We start from the raw sequence: 22,839 nt of genomic DNA on the forward strand, positions 1-22,839 counted from the left end.
GAAAATGTATTAAATACATCAAGCCAAAAAAATGTGCCAAGTTTAGAGAAAGAGATGATCATATAGATACAGGAGGCATTTAGAATGCCAAACAGACAAGACCAGAAAAGAAAACTTTCTATATTAAGAAAGAATACTGAAAGCTCTAAGAGTAAAGTACCAAAGCAATATAAAGACAAACCCATTAGAGTAATAGATTTTTATGACAGAAATTGCAAAAGGCACAATGGCATGAATGACACATTTCAAGTTCTAAAAGACAATAATCACTAATCTGTATTATATCCAATACAAGTTAAACTTACAGGATAAAGAAAAACTTTCCATGATAAACACAAAGTAATTTACAACTGCTAAGACAGCATTACAGAAGTCTGAAGGAATCCCATACAATGAAAAAAAAGATTACAACCATGAGGCCACAGGAAATATTATATACTAGAAGAGTGAATAAGAAAATAAGAATTAGGAAAGTACAAAAAAGACAGGAATTAATACAAATTTTTCTGATATGTGATTCCCCTCTGTGTGCTGGGAATATGTTTTATTACCATTAGTTAATAAAGAAGCTGCTTTGGCCTATGGCAGAGCAGAATAATGCTAGGCAGGAAATCCGAACAGAGACATATAGAGAAACTAGGTGGAGTCAAGAAGATGCCATGTAGCTGCTGAAGGAGACAGACACTGGAAACTTACCAGTAGGTCACAGCCTCGTGATGATATATTGATTAATAGAAATGTGTTAATTTAAGATGTAAGAGTTAGTTAATAAGAAGCCTGAGCTAATAGGCTAAGCAGTACTGTAATTAATATAGTTTCTGTATGATTATTTGGGTCTGGGCAGCCAGAATAAACAAGCAGTCTCCACTTACAAATGGCGCCAACATGGGGCAAAAAGTTCCACATAAAACCTAAGAAAGCTTAAAAAAGGCTTTTAGACCCAAACAACAGGAGTCAATTGGAGCTTCGTGTTAGCTGCATTTTTTCAGATAGGCTGGCTACAAGCAGAGGTGTGGCTCCTTTAAGAAAAGGCTTCCTGACACATTAGCAGCAAAAACTGCATCGTTTTTGCTGACAGCACATGGAGCACATGGCTCTGGATCTTTTGAGAGTTCCTGCTATGGAGAACTTAAATGGAGTTTGTGAGCAGTGTGTTACAAATTGCTTAAATACCTGCTGTCTTCCTGGAGCTGGGGCAGTGAGCATAGGTTAGCACAGTAGGCACTGAACATCTCTCCACCATGTTGGATGGGGTGGAGCCAACAGACAGAGCCATGGAGTTGGTCTTAGCCATGCCTGCTTAGTATTTTTAAAAAAGATGCTCCTTGTCTGAAAAGGATTTTAGATACATAATTGGACAGACCTCTAAATGAGACACAGCATGTTTAAAAAAATGTACATAGGCTTGGGAGAGAGGAAAAAGAGTATAGACAGTTATAAAACAGTAAAAGTAATATGAGTATAGAGAGCCATAGATTAAAAGATTAACAATTAAAAGTAATAGAGTAAAAAAAGCCATGTAAAGATGGAAAATACACAGAGTCTGGGCTATGTATATTATTGTGCTTTCTTTGAATTTTTTGACTGTGAAGGAGCTAAGTACAGAGAGACATTTCATTGTATGGGCTGCTAAGTTAAACTAACATATATATTTTAAAGGTATCTTTACTTCAAAATTTGAGTCTAACAATATGTTACTATGGAAAACAGTTTCTGCTTTTGTTTCCACAGAAGATGAGAACCTGTGGATTCCTTCTGGGCTATTGTGGTTTGATGGAACAAAAGCCCCCGAAAGGTCTTCATGAACCCTAAAAATACTTCATCCAACAAACAGCAGGAAGCAGTTTGGAGAAAATAATGCCCAAATTCTCAAAATGATTGCTTATAAATGTATGTTGTCATTTAAAGGGGGTTGATTATAAGTGGTTAAATGGTCACAGTCAATCTCCTAACAAGGTGGGGGAGATATGATATAAAGATGAATACTTTGCATTAGTACAAATTTAAGGTCAATTTATCATACTATGTATATGTATATCTGTTCTTGTTTAAGGTATTGTGTTTGTACAGCTATTTTTAAATTGTAACATATAAATAAGAAATACAGATTAATAGTCATCTATAATAATCAAACTTTTAGTCATGTTAGTTAGATTTTCTAGATATACAGACATATATTTCAGTTAGATAATCTTCAATACTTCAAAGACCTACAGAATACAGCATTTAAAATGTTTTAAGAACTTAGACTTTTCTCAACAGTGAGACATGTCTGCTTCTGGCAGCACCATTTTCTTCAGAGAGGTTGATGGGCATTGAAGAAACTCGTGGGATTTACCTTCAATGTGACAAGGCTGGCAAGAAACTGTTCTTGCCTGAACTGCTTGAGAATATGCTGTATAAACAGGACATGTAGGACCCACAGAAAAGTGATTGCTGAACTGGCCTAAAAAAGGTGAGACAGTCCTTCAGGACTCCTGCTTCATGAAAGAATCTGCCAGACATTCTGCAGAACACATGTCAATATAGGTGAAACAATCTTTCAAATTTCTTGCTTCATGAAAAAATCTGCCACATACTATGGGCCTGTAGAAAAAGAACTTTGGGTGACTGTCCAGGCAGCAAGATGTCTCTGTCATTTCTAGAACTTTGGAAATTGCTACAATACACTTCCTGTTTACTTAGATATTATATTGTTCTGGGGTCTTTGATGGAGTTGAAGATAGAGTTTTCCTTAGTTATAACAAAAGAAAAATTAGACATGAAACTTTAGACTCACAAAGAAATAGTGTTACTATAATTATTGCTTGATACCTGTTTTGTTATATGTAATTTTACTATGTTAAAGTTAAAACCTTCCTTTTTATTTAAGCAGAAAAGGGGAGATTATGTGGGATTCTCCTCTGTATGCTGGGAATATGTTTTATTTATTTTTTGGTGGGGGGGAATATGTTTTATTACCATTGGTTAATAAAGAATCTGCTTTGGCCTATGGCAGAGCAGAATAAAGCTAGGCAGGAAATCCAAACATAACATTTTGTGTGTGTGTGTGTGTGTGTGTGTGTGTGTAGAGAGACAGACAGAAAGAGAGGGAGAGAGAGAGAGAGAGAGAGAGAAAGAGAGAGAGAGAGAGAGGGAGAGGGAGAGGGAGAGGGAGAGGGTGAGGATAGGTGGAGTCAAGGAGACACCCTGTAGCTGCTGAAGGAGACAGACTCCAGAACCTTACTAGTAGACCACAGCCTCGTGTGATTAATAGAAATGGGTTAAGATGTAAGAGATAATAAAAAGCTTGATCTAATAGGCTAAGCAGTATTATAATTAATATAGTTTCCTGTGTGATTATTTGGGTCTGGGAGGCTTGAAACAAATGAGCAGTCTCTGTTTACATCTTTCAATAAATCTTTATGCTACAGTCTCAATGGTTTATGGCTATATGAATCTTTACAGTAAATAATCAGATCCCAAATAAATAAGTTAATGATGAAATCTCAAAGTCTTGTACAAGAAAAAATTCAAAATTTAATAGATGTGAAGAAATAATAAAAGATCATGGAAAAAATAATAAAGATGGGAGAAGAAATAAAATGGAAACAAAGAGCATTACAAATAACCAATAGAACAGACATTTTATTTAAAAAAGACAAGCATTGCCTGTTTGTTATTTGTATGTAGGAGGGCTACTGATTTTTCTTTTAGTTAATCTTATATCCAGCCATTTTGCTGAAGGTCTTTATAAGCTGTATGAGTTCCCTGGTAGAATTTTTGGGATTGCTTATGTATACTCTAGTATCATTTGCAAATATTGATTCTTTGACTTCTTCCATTCCAATTTGTACCCCCTTGAAACTTCCTGGGACCTATGAGGGTGACCCTAGCAAAGACTTCTAGTAATGGGGGGTATGCGGCCTAAACCAGCCATTGCCTGTAACTAGGCAAGGCTTCCAGTGGTGGGACTGGGACATCAACCCAGCCATAAAACAATTTGCCCTGCCTGCATGATGTACTGGGGTTATGGCCTCACAGAACTTGTAAGAGTGGCCAACCAATGAACTATCTAACTTGTTGCACATGCCATGAGAGGGAGTCCATACCACTGCCTGGATGACCAGAACATGAAAACTGGATGGCTCAGAGACCTAGGATAGAACCAAATACAAATGACAAAAATGTTCCTAATGACATTCTGCAATACTCATATGATCAGTGTCTAGCCCAAGAGGCTTCCTCCAGCAGCTGATGGGAGCAGATACAGAGACCCACAGCCAGACATTAGGTGGAGCTCAGAGAGTTCTTCAGTAGAGACGGAGGAAGGAGTCAGAGTGTGTAATATTCCTTTACACTGTGTGAATGTATGTCGCTATGATTGGTTTAATAAAGAAGTTGACTGGCCAATAGCTGGACAGAACAAGGTTAGGCAGGAAAACCAGATTAAGGACACTGGGAAGAAGAAGGGCAGAGTTAGAGGAGTCACCAGTCAGACATGGAAAGGAAACAGGATGTATGTGGAGGCCGCTTATTTGTTTCCCAGCCATCCAGACTCCCAATATAATCACACAGAAATTATATTATTTGCAATACTGTTTGGCCAATAGCTTAAGCATATTTCTGGCTAACTCTTATATCTTAAATTAACCCATTTCTATTCATCTGTGTATTGCCACATGGCTATGGATTACCAGCAAGGTTTCAATGTCCGTGTCTGACTGGTGGCTACATGGCATCTCATTGACTTCACCTACTCTTTATATATATCTCTGTCAGCCTGGCTTTACCATGCAAAGCAAATGGTTAAAAGCATCTCTCTTCTTTATTAACCAATGGCAATAAAACATTCACAGCCTGCATACATCACCTCCCACATCACTGCCCCTTTTCTGTCTAAATAAAAGGAAGGTTTTAACTTTAACATAGCAAGATTACATATAACAAAAGAGTTATCAAGCAAGAATTACAGTTAAAATATTTATATCTACTTTATTGTTTATCATAACTAAGGAAAACTATAGCTATAACTATAAAATCTTCAACTCCACCAAAGAGTCCAGAAGGATATATTATTACCTAAGTACACAGGAAGTGCATTGTAAGCAACTTCTAAAACTCTAGAATTGACAGAGACATCTCGCTGCCTGAACAGTTAGTTACCCAAAGTTCTTCTGTAACATTGGGGCACCCATCTTCAGCCTACTGGCCCATAGTATCCAGCAGAGTTTTCCATGAAGCAGGAAATTTCAAAGACAGTTCCACCTATATTGGCAGTTTGCCAGCCACTTTCTTCTGTGCTCTGCAGAATGTCTAGCAGACTCTTTCATAAAGCAGGAACCACAAAGGACTGTCTCACCTTTTTAAGGAAGCTTCAGTAGTCATCTTTCTGTGGGTCCTGCAAGTCCAATGAAGTAGTTCAGGCAAGAGCAGGTTCTTGCCCAAATGGCTAACAAACTCCATGAGGAGCCTCTTTGATGCCCATCATCCTCTTGAAGTAGATTGGTACTGCCAGTAGATGTGTCTCATGTCATGAAAAGTTCTAAGTTCTTAAAACATTTTAAATGCCATATTCTATAGTCCTTGAAAGATCTGAAGAATATCTATCCATCTGAGATACATCTCTGTACATCTAGAAAGCCTAACTAACATGACTACAAGCTTGACTATTATAGATGATTATCTATTAATCTATATTTCTTAATTATATATTACAAAATGAGCTGCACTGATATGGGAGGGTCTTTTGTTTTAATAAAGAAATTGCCTTGGCCAGCCCTTAGGTGAGTGGAGTAAACAGAACAGGAAAAAGGAAGTGAGGTAGATGGCTCAGTCAGATGCCACGCCTCTCCTAAGTGAGATAAATCGCCATGCCAGACTGCTGTGCCTCTCCTCAGGAAGCCAGATGCGATAAAGCCAGCCGCCAGGTCAGACATGCTAAATCTTTCCTGGTAAGACACCACTTTGTGGTGTTACAGAGATTATTTGATATGGGTTAGTCAAGATGTGAATAAGAGGCTAAAAATAATGGGCCAGGCAGTATTTAAAAGAATATAGTTTCCATACAATTATTTCACATGTAAAGCTAGCCATGCGGGGAGCTGGGCAGGATAAAAAACAGGCCTGCCTGCAGCTCCTCACTACACTGCACAAACACAATAACTGAATAAAGATCAGAAATATATGTGTATATATATATATATATACACACATACATATATATGTATATATATAACAAAATTGTACTTAAATTTGTATCAATAAACCAAGATCCACACTAATGCAAAGTATTAATCTCAATATCATATCCCCATTTAAATGTAAACAAACATTTATAAACAATATTTGGGAATTTGGTCACAGTTATCTCCAAACTGCTTCCTGCTTTTTGTGGGGTAAAGTAATTTTTGGGGGTGTTCAGAGTGACCTCTTGGGGGATCTTGTTCCATCAAACCACATTAGTTTGGAAGAATTCCACAGGTTCTCATCCTCTGTGAAAACAAAAGAAGAACCTCTTTTCCAAAGCAACATATCCTTAGACCTAAATTTTGAAGTCAAGCTACGTTTACTAAACATGTGTGTGTGTGTGTGTGTGTGTGTGTGTGTTTAAGCTTAGCAGTCTGTACAATGTCTCTCTGTACTTGGCTCTTTCACAGTCAAAACTTCAAAGAAAACACAATAAAATACATAATCCAGACTCTCCGTGTATATTCCATCTTTACATGGCTTATTATTCTTGCTCTATTACCTTTTCTACCAGTTTAATATATATTTTATTATCCTTACTCCTTTAACCTATGACTGTCTATAGCCGTTTATAACTGTCTATACTCTTTTCCCTCTCTCTCTCAAGCCTACATACATTTATCTAATACTGTGACCCATTTAGATATCATTTTATCTGAATCTGTTTTTATCTGTAATTATTTTCTGACCAGGAGCACTTTTTTTTAAATGCTAAAGTGGGCATGGCTAGGACCAACTCTGCAGTCCTGCCTGTTGGACCTGCCCAGTCCAACATGGCTGAGACATGTTTGCTGCCTCTGAGAGCCATGCACACCGCCCCATTTTCAAGCACACAGTAGATCTATGTTGCCATTAAGCAAGTTGTAGCACTCTGCTCAGAAACCCCTTTTAAATGTTGCATAGCCCTTTGTCTGCGAGCTCCTTGGCAAGCAAGGACACCTGATCTCAGCACCAGAAGATACATCCAGGAGGTGACTGAGTTCCTGACTCCACAGCAGCAGCCCGGGAGACTGAGCACAGCCTCTCCTCAACACCCTACACTTCCTGGTCTTCCGGCTGGGGCTACTCTCCCTGGCTACTGCCTCTCTCTTCCTACCCCACACAGCTTGTATCCAGAAAAACCCTCCCTTCTTCCTCCCCTCTTCGGGTTCATAACATGTCCAGCTAAGCTTGATCAGGGCGCTGGGACCGGTAGGAAGTGCAATCAGAGGGTGGGAGTTTCTTTGTTTCAATAGCCTGCCTGCAGCAAGGTAGGCCCTTTGTCTGCCAGTTCCTTGGCAAGCAAGGACACCTGATCCTGTAAAACAAGATCCATAGAGGAGCATTCGGAGGAAGAGATTGGCAGGCGCCAATGCAAGAATTCCTCCAATCTGAAAAATAACATGAAATCACGAGAACCCAGCAATCTTACAACAGGAGGATTTGAACACCTCAATCAAGAAGTAGAAAACCTTGACTTTTTGAAAGTCATAGAGGCCCTTAAAAAGGAGGTGAAAAACTCCCTTAAAGAAATGGATGAGAAAAATAACAAAAAGTTTGAGGAATTGAGTAAATCCGTAAATGATATCCTAGGAAACCAAGGAAAAACAATCAAACAGATAATGGAAACAGTACAAGACTTGAAAACTGAAATGGAGGCAAGGAAGAAAACACAAACCAAGGGCCAGCTGGATATGGAAAATCTAGGTAAACGAACAGAGACTACAGTAACAAGCATAACCAACAGAATACAAGAGATAGAAGAAAGAATCTCAGATTCTGAAGATACCATAGAGAAAATAAATGCACTGATCAAAGAAATCAGCAAATCAAATTCTCATCACAAAACATTCAGGAAATCTGGGACACAATAAAAAGACCAAACCTAAGAATAATAGGGGTAGAAGAAGGAGAAGAAGTACAGCTCAACAGTCCAGAAAATATATTTAATAAAATTATAGAAGAAAACTTTCCCAATCTAAAGAAAGATATTCCTATGACAGTTCAAGAAGCATACAGAACACCAAATAGACTGGATCAAAAAAAAAATCCCCTCGCCATATAATAATCAAAACACAAAACACACAGAATAAAGAAAGAATATTAAGAGCTGTAAGGAAAAAGGTCAAGTAACTTATAAAGGTAAACCTATCAGACTTACACCTGACTTCTCTATGGAAACCATGAAAGCCAGAAGGTCCTGGATAGATATTTTGCAGAAACTAAGAGACCATGGATGCAAGCCCAGACGACTACACCCAGCCAAGCTTTCATTCACTATAAATGGAGAAAACAAAATTTTACAGGATAAAAACAAATTGAAACAATATGTATCCACAAATCCAGCCTTACAGAAAGTAATAGAAGGAAAATCACAAACCAAGGAATCCAACAATGCCCACAATAACTCAGACATCTAGCGACCCCTCACCAGCACAACTAGAAGAAGGGAAACACGCAAAATCTACAAAAAAAATTACCGGAGTTAACAACCACTGGTCATTAATATCACTTAATATCAATGGACTCAATTCACCTATAAAAAGGCACAGGCTAAGAGATTGGATACGAAAACAAGATCCAACATTCTGCTGTTTACAAGAAACACACCTCAACCACAAAGACAGAAATCTACTCAGAGTAAAGAGTTGGGAAAAGGTTTATCAAGCAAATGGACCTAAGAAACAAGCGGGTGTGGCCATACTAATTTCTAACAAGGTTGACTTCAAACTAAAATCAATCAGAAGAGATAGAAAGGGACATTTTATACTCCTAACAGGAAAAATCCATCAGAATGAAGTCTCAATCCTGAATATCAATGCCCCTAATATAAAAGCACCCACTTATGTAAAAGAAACATTACTAGAACTCAAGGCAGCCATCAAACCACACACACTAATAGTAGGAGACTTCAACACTCCTCTCTCACCAATGGACAGGTCAATCAGACAGAAACCTAACAGAGAATTAAAAGACTTAATGGAGGTAATGAACCAAATGGTCTTAACAGACATCTATAGAGCATTCCACCCAAATAGGAAAGAATATACCTTCTTCTCTGTGGCTCATGGAACCTTTTCGAAAATTGACCATATACTTGGTAACAAAGCAAACTTCCACAGTTACAAAAAATACTAGTAACCACCTGTATCTTATCGGATCACCATGGATTAAAATTAGAATTCAACAACAATGCTACCCCGAGAAAGCCTACAAACTCATGGAAACTGAACAGTCAACTACTGAACCACACCTGGGTCAAGGAAGAAATAAAGAAAGAAATTAAAGTCTTCCTTGAATTTAATGAAAATAAAGACACAACATACTCAAACCTATGGAACACAATGAAAGCAGTGCTAAGAGGAAAGTTCATAGCACTAAGTGCCCACTTAAAGAAAATGGAGAAAGCACACATTGGAGACTTAACAGCACACCTGAAAGCTCTAGAAATAAAGAAGCAGACTCACCTAGGAGAAGTAGAAGACTGGAAATAATCAAACTGAGGGCAGAAATCAACAAAATAGAAACACAGAAAACAATCCAAAGAATCAATGAAACAAAAAGCTGGTTCTTGGAGAAAATCAACAAGATTGACAAACCCCTAGTCAAACTAATCAAACGGTAGATAGAGAACACGCAAATTAATAAGATCAGAAATGAAAAGGGGAACATAACCACAGACACAGAGGAAATTCAGAGAATCATTAGATCTTACTACAAAAGCCTGTATGCCACAAAATTGGAAAATGTAAAAGAAATGGACATTTTTTTAGATAAGTACCATATATCAAAGTTAAACCAGGACCAGGTGAACAATCTAAATAGTCCTGTTAGTCACGAAGAAACAGAAACTGTTATCAGAAACCTCCCTACCAAAAAAAGCCCAGGACCTGATGGTTTCTATGCAGAATTCTACCAGAACTTCCAAGAAGATCTAATGTCTATACTCCTTAATGTATTTCATAATATAGAAACAGAAGAGTCAAATTCCTTTTATGAAGCTACAGTTAACCTGATACCTAAACCACACAAAGACTCAACCAAGAAAGAGAATTACAGGCCAATCTCACTCATGAACATCGACATTCTCAATAAAATACTAGCAAACCGAATCCAAGAACACATTTAAAAAATGATCCACTACGATCAAGTAGGCTTCATCCCAGAGATGCAGGGCTGGTTCAACATACGAAAATCTTTCAATATAATCCATCATATAAATAAACTGAAGGAAAAATGTTAGATGTTGAAAAAGCATTTGACAAAATTCAACACCCCTTTATGATAAAGGTCTTGGAGAGATTAGGGATACAAGGATCATTCCTAAATATAATAAAGGCTATTTAAGCAAGCCGACAGCTAACATCAAATTAAACAGAGAGAAACTCAAGGCCATCCCACTAAATTCAGGAACACGACAAGGCTGTCCACTCTCTCCTTATCTCTTCAATATAGTGCTTGAAGTTCTAGCAATAGTAATAAACAACATAAGGGGATCAAGGGAATTCGAATTGGAAAGGAAGAAGTTAAAAACTTTCGTTATTTGCAGATGATATAATAGTGTACATAAGCGACCCCAAAAACTCCACCAAAGAACTCATACAGCTGATAAACTCCTTCAGTAATGTGGCAGGATACAAGATCAACTCCAAAAAATCAGTTGCCCTCCTATACACAAAGGAAGGAAGCAGAGAGGGAAATCAGAGAAGTATCACCTTTCACGATAGCCACAAATAGCATAAAATATCTTGGGGGTAACTCTAACCAAGGAAGTGAAAGATCTATTTTACAAGAACTTTAAGTCATTGAAGAAAGAAATTGAAGAGGATACCAGAAAATGGAAGTATCTCCCTTGCTCGTGGATTGGGAGGATCAACATAGTAAAAATGGCAATTCTAACAAAGGCAATCTATAGATTCAATGCAATCCCCATCAAGGTCCCATCAAAATTCTTCACAGATCTTGAGAGGACAATAATCAACTTTATATGGAAAAACAAGAAACCCAGGATAGCCAAAACAATCTTATACAATAAAGGAACTTCTGGAGGCATTACCATCCTTGATTTCAAACTCTATTACAGAGCTACAGTATTGAAAATAGCTTGGTATTGGCATAAAAACAGAGAAGTCGACCAATGGAATCGAATAGAAGACCCGGATCTTAACCCACAAACCTATGAACACCTGATTTTTGATAAAGGAGCCAAAAGTACACAATGGAAGAAAGAGGGCATCTTCAACAAATGATGCTGGCATAACTGGATGTCAACCTGTAGAAGAATGAAAGTAGATCCATATCTATCACCATGCATAAAACTCAAGTCCAAATGGATTAAAGACCTCAATATTAATCTGAACACACTGAGCCTGATAGAGGAGAAAGTGGGAAGTACTCTACAACATGGGCACAGGAGACCATTTCCTATGTATAACCCCAGCAGCACAGACATTAAGGGCAACATTGAATAAATGGGACCTCCTGAAGCTGAGCAGCTTCTGTAAAGCAAAGGACACTGTCACTAAGACACAAAGGCAGCCTACTGACTGGGAAAAGATCTTCAACAACCCAGCAACTGACAAAGGTCTGATCTCTAAAATATATAAGGAACTCAAGAGACTAGACTTTAAAATGCTAATGAACCCATTTAAAAAATGGGGCTCTGAACTGAATAGAGAATTCTCAACAGAAGAAGTTCAAATGGCCAAAAGACACTTAAGGTCCTGCTCAACCTCCTTAGCGATCAGGGAAATGCAAATCAAAACAACTTTGAGATACCATCTTACACCTGTCAGATTGGCTAAAATCAAAAACACCAATGATAACCTTTGCTGGAGAGGTTGTGGGGTAAGGGGTACACTCATCCATTGCTTGTGAGAATGCAAACTTGTGCAACCACTTTGGAAAGCAGTGTGGCAGTTTCTCAGGAAATTCGGGATCAACCTACCCCAGGACCCAGCAATTCTACTCTTGGGAATTTACCCAAGAGATGCCCAATCATGCTACAAAAGCATTTGTTCAACTATGTTCACAGCAGCATCATTTGTAATAGCTAGAACCTGGAAACAACGTAGATGCCCTTCAGTGGAAGAATGGATGAAGAAACTGGAATATATACATATTAGAATACTACTCAGCGATAAAAAACAATGACCTCTGGAATTTTGTATGCAAATGGATGGAAACAGAAAACACTATTCTGAGTGAGGTAACCCAGACCCAAAAAAGATGAACATGCGATGTACTCACTCATAATCGGTTTCTAGCCATAAATAAAGGACATCGAGCCTATAATTCGTGATCCTAGAGAAGATAATAAGAAGGTGAACCCAAAGAAAAACATATAGTTATCCTCCTGGATATTGGAAGTAGATAAGATTGCTGGGCAAAAATTGGGAACTTGGGGGCGGGTTGGAATGGGGGAAGGGGAGATGGGGAGAGAAAAGTGTGAAGGGGAGGATGGGGAGAGCTTGGGGGAATGGGATGCTTGGGATATAGGAAGGGTGGATATGGGAGCAGGGAAGCACATATCTTAACTAAGGGAGCCATTTTAGGGTTGTCAAGGGACTTGCCTCTAGAGGGGTTCCCAGGCATCCAGTGAGATGCCCCCAGCTAGTTACTTGGGCAACTGAGGAGAGGGAGCCTGAAATGGCCAGATCCTATAGCCATACTGATGAATATCTTGCATATCACCATAGAAACTTCATCTGGCGATGGATGGACATAGAGACAGAGCCCCACATTGGAACACCGGACTGAGATCCCAAGGTCCGTATGAGGAGCAAAAGGAGGGAGAACATGAGCAAGGAAGTCAGGATCACGAGGGTTGCACCCACCCACCGAGATGGTGGGGCTGATCTAATCGGAGCTCACCAAGGCCAGCTGGACTGGGACTGAAAAAGCACGGGATAAAACTGGACTCCCTGAACATGGTGGACAATGAGGGCTGCTGAGAAGCCAAGGCCAATGGCACTGGATTTTGATCCTACTACATATACTGGCTTTGGGGGTGAGGCTAGCCTGTTTGGATGCTCACCTTCCTAGACCTCGATGGAGGGGGGAGGAAATTGGACTTCCCATAGGGCAGGGAACCCTTACTGCTCTTTGGGCACGAGAGGCAGGGGGAGTGGAGGGGGAAGGGGGAGGTAAATGGGAGGTGGGGTGGAGTCAGAAATTTTTAATAATAAAAAAAATCATCAAAGACATTCTGCTTTAAGAGCAATGACGTGGATGAACTCTGAAATCTTTGGTCATCAATCTGCCACCAAGAACATAACAGAAAAATAAAAAATAAAAAAATGAATGTTCCATAGCCGGACCTCCCAACAGAGTCAGAGCTGTTTGTACTGGTGAACCAGGAAGCCACCATTTTTTAAAGAAATCTTGCAGTTTTTACTGCTAAAACTGAGTCAGGAAACCTCTTAAAGGAGCCACGTCTCTGCTTTCTATCAGCAAACTGCAGAAGAAGCTGCATTAAACTCTTGGGGTTTTTTGTGTCCAGAATTCCTTTTTAAGCTCTGCTAGGTTTTTAAGTGGATTTAGTTGGCCACGCTGGTGCCAATTTGTTGTTGGGGGAGGCCACTTGTTTGTTTTCCAGCGGCCCAGACTCCCAAAACAATCACACAGAAATTATATTATTTGCAATACTGTTTGGCCAATAGCTTAAGTGTATTTCTGGATAACTCTTATATCTTAAATTAACCCATCCTATTCATCTGTTTATTGCCACGTAGCTGTGGCAGAAAATGGGAAATGGTGTGGAAAGTCCTTCTGTATTTGTGATGCTTTTATTGGTTAATGAATAAAGTTGTTTTGACCAGTGGCTTAGCAGAATAGAGCTAGGTGGGGAAACTAACCTGAATGCTGGGAAAAGAAGGCAGAGTCGAAGAGAAGCCATGTAGCCCTACTGGAGACAGAAGCCAGACAGAACTATACCCAACAAGCTATAGCCATATGGTGGTACACAGATTAATGAAGATGGATTAGTTTAGGATATAAGAGCTAGCTAGCAATGCACCCAAGTGATGGGTCAAGCAGTGTTTTAATTAATACAGATTTCTGTGTGATTATATTGGGAGTCTGGGTGTCTGGGAAATGAACGAGCAGCTTTTGCCTAACAAGAAGGAGGTGTAAGATAAAAGAGAAGGCCACATTTTAGAATGTAAATTAATATAAATGGGTTAATTTAAAATGTATAAGTTAGCTAGAAACAAGCTTGAGCTATTGGTTGAGCATTTATAATTAATATTAAGCCTCTTTGTGGTTATTGAGGAGCAGGTTGATGGGACAGAAAAGTTCAACTATGCCATAGGAATCAAGGATACCGCAAGAACACAGACCACATAATCAGTTAACTAAACAGGGGATCATAGGTACACACAGAGACTGAACCAGCAACTGGGGAGCCTGAATGAATTGTCTGCATCAGGCCATCTGCATACATGCTGTGGTTCTTTAGCTTGGGGTTTATCTTGGACTCCTAAAAATGGCAGTGGGGGGTGTCTATGACTCTTTTGCGTGCTCTGGGACTTTTTCCTCCTACTAGATTGCCTCATCAAGTCTTGATATGACTTATGTCTTATTTCATCTTGTTATGCTGAGTTCAGTTGATATCTATTAAACTTCTACTAAGTATAATGCTTTTTAGGTATATTTATGTTTTTGTATGGGTTGATAGTTCATTCTTTTCTATTGTTGAACAATATTACCTTTCATGGACATACTATAATATGTTTACTCATTTACCTATTGACGACATTTAGATTATTTGAGGTTTGGGAGATTATGAATAGAATAAAAATTTCATATTAGCCTAAAGGAAAAACATATTTCTGAAGTGTCTAACACAACAGTTTATGCAAGAAAATATTATAGATGATGATTTAATATGAACCTACTTCTTATGGTATTTTAAAAGGAAAATACTTTGTATAATAGATTCTAAATCAATATACCAACAATAAACATATGAATAAATTTTATATGCAGCCAAGTGGCCTATAACATCACTCAGTAATCATGCTTTCTTCTTAATATTTCAATTAAAATAAGACCATTAGTGTCTGTGGATATAGATAGATCAGTTGGAAGAATCCTTGCCTAAGGCTCAAATCCTAGCACCACATAAAACTGGTCATAGTAGCTCAAACACACTTAGGCAGCAGAGGCAGAAGAATCATAAGTTTAAGATCACCTTCATGTAGTGAGTTCAGGACCATCCTGGACTAGAGATGCTCTAATAAAATATATTAAAATAATAATATAATAAAATGACTACAATTTAGTCTTAGATTGCCAAGTACACACCATGATATATGGAATTTGAAAAAAATGAAAGCACAGAATCTGGACCCTCTTCATCTCTAATGCATTGGTAAAAGTGCAAGCAGGGGAACGAGGATCTTAGTAAAGAAACTGAAAGTGATTTTGTAAGGAGCCTTTATGATTAGTTTATGATAAGATTCACCATTATAAGAAGAAATGTGTTATTCAGTATATTAAAAACAAAAACCATTCTTTAAGTTCGTTCTAAAATAAATACTTACAGCAGTTTTATATGCAGCTTCAATGTAAAACACAAGGTTCTGTATAAAATTGACTTCATCTAGGCTGTGGATAATATGCAATCCTAAGGGAAAAAGATAAAGAGTTGGTCAGTTATCACTTCAGGGCCTCAGAAGTAGAGGTGAATTAGTGAACTCAGCTTAAATCAACTTCACTTCAATTGACTTGTACCTACCTGTCCAGCATAACTGGCTTATACTGTTCTTCTCCATATGTTTATAAACATTTTTACTGAGATAGTCTATCATACAGCTCATTGATACCAAATATATAGTATAATAGTCTTTTGTTGTGTGTACAGTATATATCCATCACTACAATCAATTTTGGGATATGTTCATCACCAAAAAAACAATTCTTTACTCACTAGACATTCATATAAATGGAAGTGTATCATCTGCAGGCTTTATGTCAGTATTTGTTGACCACAGTATTTTGAAGGTCCCTTTGTGTTGTAAAATGCATCAGTACTTCTTTTATTGCAAAAAATATTCAATTGTGTGGATGTACCACCTCTTACTTGTGTAATTATCAGGTGAAGGACACTGGGTTGTTTTTACATTTTAGCTATCATAAATACTGCTGCTATATTTATGTATACACCTTTTATGTGTGAACCTGTTGCCATTTTTCTTGAAGATCTACCCACTTAGGAGAGAAACTGCTAGAGTATATGGCAACTCTATATTTAAGTTTCTGAAGCATTACTAGACTGATCTCCAAAGTGGTTGTATAATTTTTATTAAAGTTTTTTAATTACATTTGTGTGTGTGCATGCCATAGTACACAGGGAGTTCAGAGGACAATTTGAGGGGAGTTGCTTCTCAAATTCTACCATATGGGTCTAGGGATTGCATTCAGGTTGTCAGGCTTAGTACCAAGCACTTTTATCTGCTGAGACATCTCCTTTGCCCTCATTTTGTACTTCTCAGAGCAGTGGATGGGGGTTCCAATTTCTCCGTATCTTCAGCAGCACGTTTTATCTGTCTTGATTACTGTTATTCTGGAGGGGTTGAAGTGGTTCTTACAGTTATTTAGGTCCACATTTCTCTACTGATTGATGATGCACAGCATCTTTTCGTGTACTTAGTGCTTATTTATACATATTCTTTAAAGAAAAATCAATTCAAATCCTCTAGCCACTTTTAAATTTTTTTGAGCGTTTATTTATGTGTGTTGAGTGCCTTTGCCTGCATGTATGTCTGTGTACTATATGTATGCTATGTCCATAGGGTCCAGAGGAAGGTGTCAGATTGGCTGAAACTAAAGTTAGAGATGGTTGTTAGCTACCATATGTGTGCTAAGAATTAAACTCAGGTCCTCAGGAAGAGCAACAAGTGCTATTAAATACTGATTCATCTTTCCAGTCCACTCCAGCCATTATATAGGAGGCTATTGGTTTTTTCTTTTCTCTTTCTCTTTTGTTTTGAGATAGGGCTTTCATATAGCCTCAAACATGAGACCCCCATGTTTTTACCTTCCAACTATTAGGTTTAGAAGCATGTACTACCCCACCACACCTGACTTTATTATGTTATTATTCTTCTAAATAATGAGTTGTGATAATTCTTTATACTAGATACAAATTGTTTATATATGATTTGCAAATATTTTATTTTATATGTATAGGTTCCTTTTACTCACACATGACAGAAATACATCCATATGTACATACATATACACATACGTACATACATACATACATACATACATATGAGAGAGAGAGCACACAGCATTTTTAATGGGGTCTCATGGGTTAGCAGCGAATTTGCTAATAGTTGAGCATGACCCTCAACTCTGGATCCTCCTACATACACCTCCCAAGTGCTAGGACCAAAATGGACATCATACTGTAAGTAGATTATCTTTTACTTTCTTGAATGGGTCATTGGAAACATGTTAATTTTGGTAAATATCAATTAATATATTTTCTTTAGCTGTTTATGCTTTTGGTATTATATCCAAGAGAACTTTCCCTCCTGTTTTATTTTTTTCTTCCTTCCTTCTCTTCTTTCTCTTTTTCTTGGGAAAAGATCCTCATATATCCTAATATCATATTGAACTCACTGTACAGTGAGCATAGCCTTGAACTCCCAATCCTCTTGTCTCCATTTCGCAAGTGTGGGGATTACAGGTGTGCTCTACCACCTACAGCCCTCCATGTTCCCTCTCTTTTCCAATAACTATTCAGCCTTGTCTCTCTTTCCCTCTTCCCCCTTTCTTTCTCAGACAGGGCCTTGCTATGTATTCCAGGTAGCCTCTAATTCATAATCCTTCTGCCTCTGTCTCCTATTTTCTTGCTGCCTTATGTCTAAATTTTTAGGTTAAAAACTGGGTATTGTTAGAAAGTGTGTTGTTAGAATCCCAGGACCTGATACTCTCCTTTCTGGGGATTGTTTTTGTTTATTTAGGGATTTGACTAAACTATTTCAGTAAAATCTATTTCCCCATGGCATGCAGCATCTGGTAGTCCTCAGAAGATATAGCCTTGGCAACATGCATTGTCACACTTAGAAGACAATGTTGCTATTGGGAAGAGGAGCTAGTTAACTATCTTTTTCCAAAATCTGGTAGATATCTACCTCTGTTGGTATAAAGGTAATCCCCCACCACTGACTTCAACTGACCACTCTATTGTTTTGTAGAATCCCCAAACATAAACTGCTCCATCGTTTTAAACAATTAAACTCAGGCCCTTTCTGGTACAGTCTTTAAGTCAAGTCTATGATAATTATTCTAACACATAGAAGCACTCCTTAGCATTCTTTGGATTTGTTAAATTTCTAGCTAATCTGTCTTTTAGTTTTTTTGCTGTTACTGAACAATTAACTTCATCTTAATTATTTCGACATGTTTTTCCAAAGACTTACTTTGATGTGTGTGGGTTTTGCCAGCATGGGTGCACAATATGCATGTAGTGCCTGTGGAGGCCAGAAGAAGGCATCAAATCTCCTCGAAATGGAGTTACAGATGGGTGTGAGCCATCACGTAGGTGCTAAGAATTGAGTCAGATCCTCTGGAAGAACAGCTAATACTCTTAACTGCTGAATTGTCTGTCTAGCTCTTCATGTTAATTAGTAAGAACCAAAATCTGCATTGAACTCTCCTAAACTTTCTTGAAAAAGTTAGTTTTCTTAAGAAGAGCTATAGGGCTTTGCTCTTACAGTTTGTTTCTACCATCCATGAGAATTTCTGTGCCCGTGCTCCAGCACTGATGGTAAGCACAACAGTCCACTTCCTTTGCAATGGCACTTCTGTTTTCACACTAAGCTCTGGACAGGAGTTGTAGCTTCTGATCATCCCAGCTTGCATATTCCAGTGCAGGATGGTTGACCCGATCAAGAGGTAGGTGACCTAGTATTCTTACTCTGCTCTTCTAAGGTAGATCCTACTTCACTAGTGTCTGGGGGTATAGAGGACCCCAAGCTGTACTTGCCTGAACTAGGGCTTCTGCAATACAGAGCTTGGGAGAATGATAAATGATGCCAGCCTATTTTCTGAAGGAGAATCAGGTACCTTAAACTAGAGCAACAGTTCTCAACCTGTAAGTTGCGACTCCTTTGGCAAAACTCTAGCTCCAAAAATATTTACATTACAATTCATAATAGTATCAGAATTAGAGTTATGAAGTAGCAATAAAAATAATTGTATGGTTGGGGGTCACCACAACCTGAGGAACTGCATTAAAGGGTCACAGCATTAGGCAAGTTGAAAACTACTGTACTTTTATCTTAGGAGAGAGGAGGCCTTGTGTTCCGGTTATAGCCACCTCAGTTAGTGTTTCTATTTTCCTGGGTTGGGATAGGAAAGGGATTGAGAACAGATACCACAGTACCTCACTGCCCTAAATAATTACATTTCCTGGAGTGTTTCTTGACTTACTGTATGTCCTTTTGGAAAATTTCCAATGGCTTCAAAGGGTTGGACTGTTCTTAAATTTTCAGCATTTTTGGCTGTTTTACTGGAGTCTATGGAGCTCTTCATGCTATTGTTCTATAAGCTGCAATAAAATTCTATCTAAATCTATCTTCAAGAATTCAAAATGCTGCAAATACTTTATGAAGATTTTCATATTCTTTTCACCAATTATATCTAACAAAATTCCTTTTTAATTTCAATTCAAATGCATTACTCAAAATTTGTATCATTTCTTGTCAGAGTATTTCACTAACCTCTTTATTAGTCCTCCATCTTAATTTGGTCCCTTTGGTCCCTTCTTCAATATACCTCACCCAATCTATCTTCTTGGTAGTAGAATGAACCACCTTAACGTCCCTTGATTATCTACACTGAATGGTTCTCTACTGATTGCAGACTATAATTTCAAACTATTTAGCATGCTATACAAGTCCTCAAATAGCTAGCCCTAACCTTCTAGCTAGACATCTAGCCTTACCTTGATGACAAGTGTCTTTCAAATTTCTGTCCTATATACTTATTATTAGTCCCTTCCCCTTCTGAAATGTAAATTTTGATTTATTGAATCTTATTTCTCAAAGACTTAATCAAATAATATCCACTTTGTTACAAGCACCTATCAAGGTCAGCTAATTGAATTGAAAATTAAGTTAGGAGTCAATAAACATTTGTTTAATGAATCTCATGAAGCTTTTTAATGTATCTCTCTTTCTATCTGGGGGAATCACATTTAAAACCATCAGGAATATCTAGTGCCTGCTTTGTTTTTTTTAAGCTAGGCAGTGATAGAAAACACCTTTAATACCAGCACTCAGGAGGCAGAGGCAGGTGGATCTCTGAGTTTGAGGTCAGCCTGGTCTACAAAGCAAATTCCAGTACAGCCAGGGCTACACAGAGAAACCCTGTCTCAAAAAACCCCCACAAAACCCCCAAAATACTGAAACAATAAAATAAACAGCTCCCAGAGTTGGCATTAAAATATTATTCAAAATGAATTATAACTGCCATTCTATTTAAAGAAATAGAACAAATTATATTTATTCTGGAAGAAATTTCTCATCTGAAAGAAAACTAATTGGATAGTTAATTTATAGTTTCACAGAAAGGTTATTCAGACTCCAGGCCATGTGTTCTGGAAGAAAAATTAAAGAGTTTTTTAGGTACTGGATATAATAGGATTACTTCCATTTTTAGTTTTACATCTATAAAGGAAACTATATTGTTTGTTTGTTTTGAGACAGGATCTCACATATAGCTTTGACTGGCCTAGAAGTTGTTATATAGACCAGGGCTGGCCAAGAACTTACAACAATCCTTCTGCATCTGCCTCCTAAGTGTTAGAATTATAGACAAATGTGAGCTACTATATTACTTATAATTTTCTTCTACATATCAAGCATCAAAATATAATCACAAACTATTTATATAGAATATTGTTTAACAAAACATACATTTAGATTCAGATCATACTCACAATGAGTATATATAGTAGATGTTTCTACAGCTACACTAATCACAGGCATATTACTATATAGTATGAAAATAAGAAAAAAACCTTCAACCTTCCCACCTATATCCTGGCATCTGAGAATTAATAAATAATAAAAATGCCTTTCTAAAGATCTAGTCAAGAATTTCAGGTGCCTGTTTTTAAAGAGTATTAATTAGTACTGCAAATTTATTTCTCAATAAAATATTGCCTAGACCTCAAAAAACGTCTCTAGCTGTATAAAACTCACAAAATTCCATTATTTATAAGGTACTTATTTGAGTACTATAAAGAGATATTTTATTTTCTGGCCAATACCTACAGAGAAGCCAAAAGAACCAGAGCAGATGCTCCAAGCCCAGGGGCATGCAGTAATTCTCTCCTTGTACTGACCTGAGGCAGTCATTTGTGCTAGAAAGAGTAGGTACACAGAAGTAGCATCCAACTGCAGGTGTCCCCACTGGTCATCACCCACTACAGTGGCACAAGTTTTGGTGTTGTACTTGGCATGGAGGCTATCCTTCGTACTCTGACTATACTTGAAGGACTCTACTTTATCCACCTGAAGAGAAAACAGCATAAGAAAGATAGTTAGAAAGTCAGCCCATACGCTATATCTGTAGTGCTATGGCATATACCACTACACTCCACATCCCCTAAGCCTAACCCTGAGTGAATATTTAAAATACACACTTATCTATTTTCTGCTACACTAAGAAAATGTGTTACTTTTAATAAAAAACAACAAATGGTCAAAACAGCTATTTCCTGTTCATTGCCTCTCTTCTATGCTTTTCAAATGGTTGCTTTGTCATATTGTAGAGAAACTGGAAGTTCAAATGTATTAACACTCTAGTAAGATAACCCAGTGTTACACATTTGTTCCTAAAATTAAAGTAGAAATCTACAGATACATTGAAAGAGGATATTTTTATTATATGTGTGTACATGGTAGTTTATAAGTGTAGATACCCCCAAAGGCCAGAAAAGGGCATGAGATTCCTTGGAGCTGAAGATACAGGCAGTTGTGAGCCATCCAACATGGATGTTGGGAACCAAACTCAGGTCCTCTGCAAGAGGTGCTCTTTGTTCAGGTCTTCTGCAAGAGCAAAATGTGCTCTTAACCACTGAGCCATCTCTCTAAGTTTTGAAGATGCCATGAGAAGAGTTAATGAGAACCATACAGAGTCTCAGAGAAATAGTATTATAGGAAGCTGAAATAACAAATTAGAAGAAAACCATTGGGAGCTGGGGTATAAGTTTAGTGATAACGTGTTCTGAGGATACATAAGGTCCTGGGTTCAATTTGTAACACACGCACACACACACACAAACACAGAACAGGGGGAGCCTTTTGAGTGAGTGAGCAGGGGTGGGGTGGGGGAGCACAAAAGTCCAGACAGGAAACCTTGGGTAAAAGGCAATAGTTCCTGACCTAATTCCTGAAGTGTATTTGTGATTATTTATGCCTCTGATGTATAATAACCAGGACATCTTAAATATGTTCATGAAATGTGTGACTATACCTACTTAATAAGATAGAAAGTATACATATCTGAAATACAAATGAAGCAGAAAAGACAGAAAGAAAAATGATATCTGTGAACAAACTAGTAAAGAGATATATACAACAATTAATTGTATATACATTGAAAAGTCAT

The 22,839-nt window shown here is 37.8% G+C and overlaps 1 protein-coding gene across 5 annotated transcripts in view; it reads right to left on the minus strand.

Annotated features, from left to right (window-relative positions):
- Positions 1–22,839, minus strand: part of Phka1 (phosphorylase kinase regulatory subunit alpha 1) — a 148,372-nt gene that overhangs the window by 119,795 nt on the left and 5,738 nt on the right. For all 5 annotated transcript variants that reach the window (XR_005283834.1, XM_038316258.2, XM_038316257.2 and 2 more), the window contains exons 4-5: positions 21,572–21,740; positions 15,753–15,835 (exon numbers count right to left, since the gene is read on the minus strand). Coding sequence is in view for 4 of the 5 variants with exons in the window: in XM_038316258.2 (XP_038172186.1) it covers positions 15,753–15,835; positions 21,572–21,740 (252 nt within the window). In the remaining variant the exon portion in view is untranslated. The remainder of the gene's footprint in view (positions 1–15,752; positions 15,836–21,571; positions 21,741–22,839) is intronic.

Source organism: Arvicola amphibius, chromosome X (assembly GCF_903992535.2).
Source record: "Arvicola amphibius chromosome X, mArvAmp1.2, whole genome shotgun sequence".
Classification (NCBI taxonomy): domain Eukaryota; kingdom Metazoa; phylum Chordata; class Mammalia; order Rodentia; family Cricetidae; genus Arvicola; species Arvicola amphibius.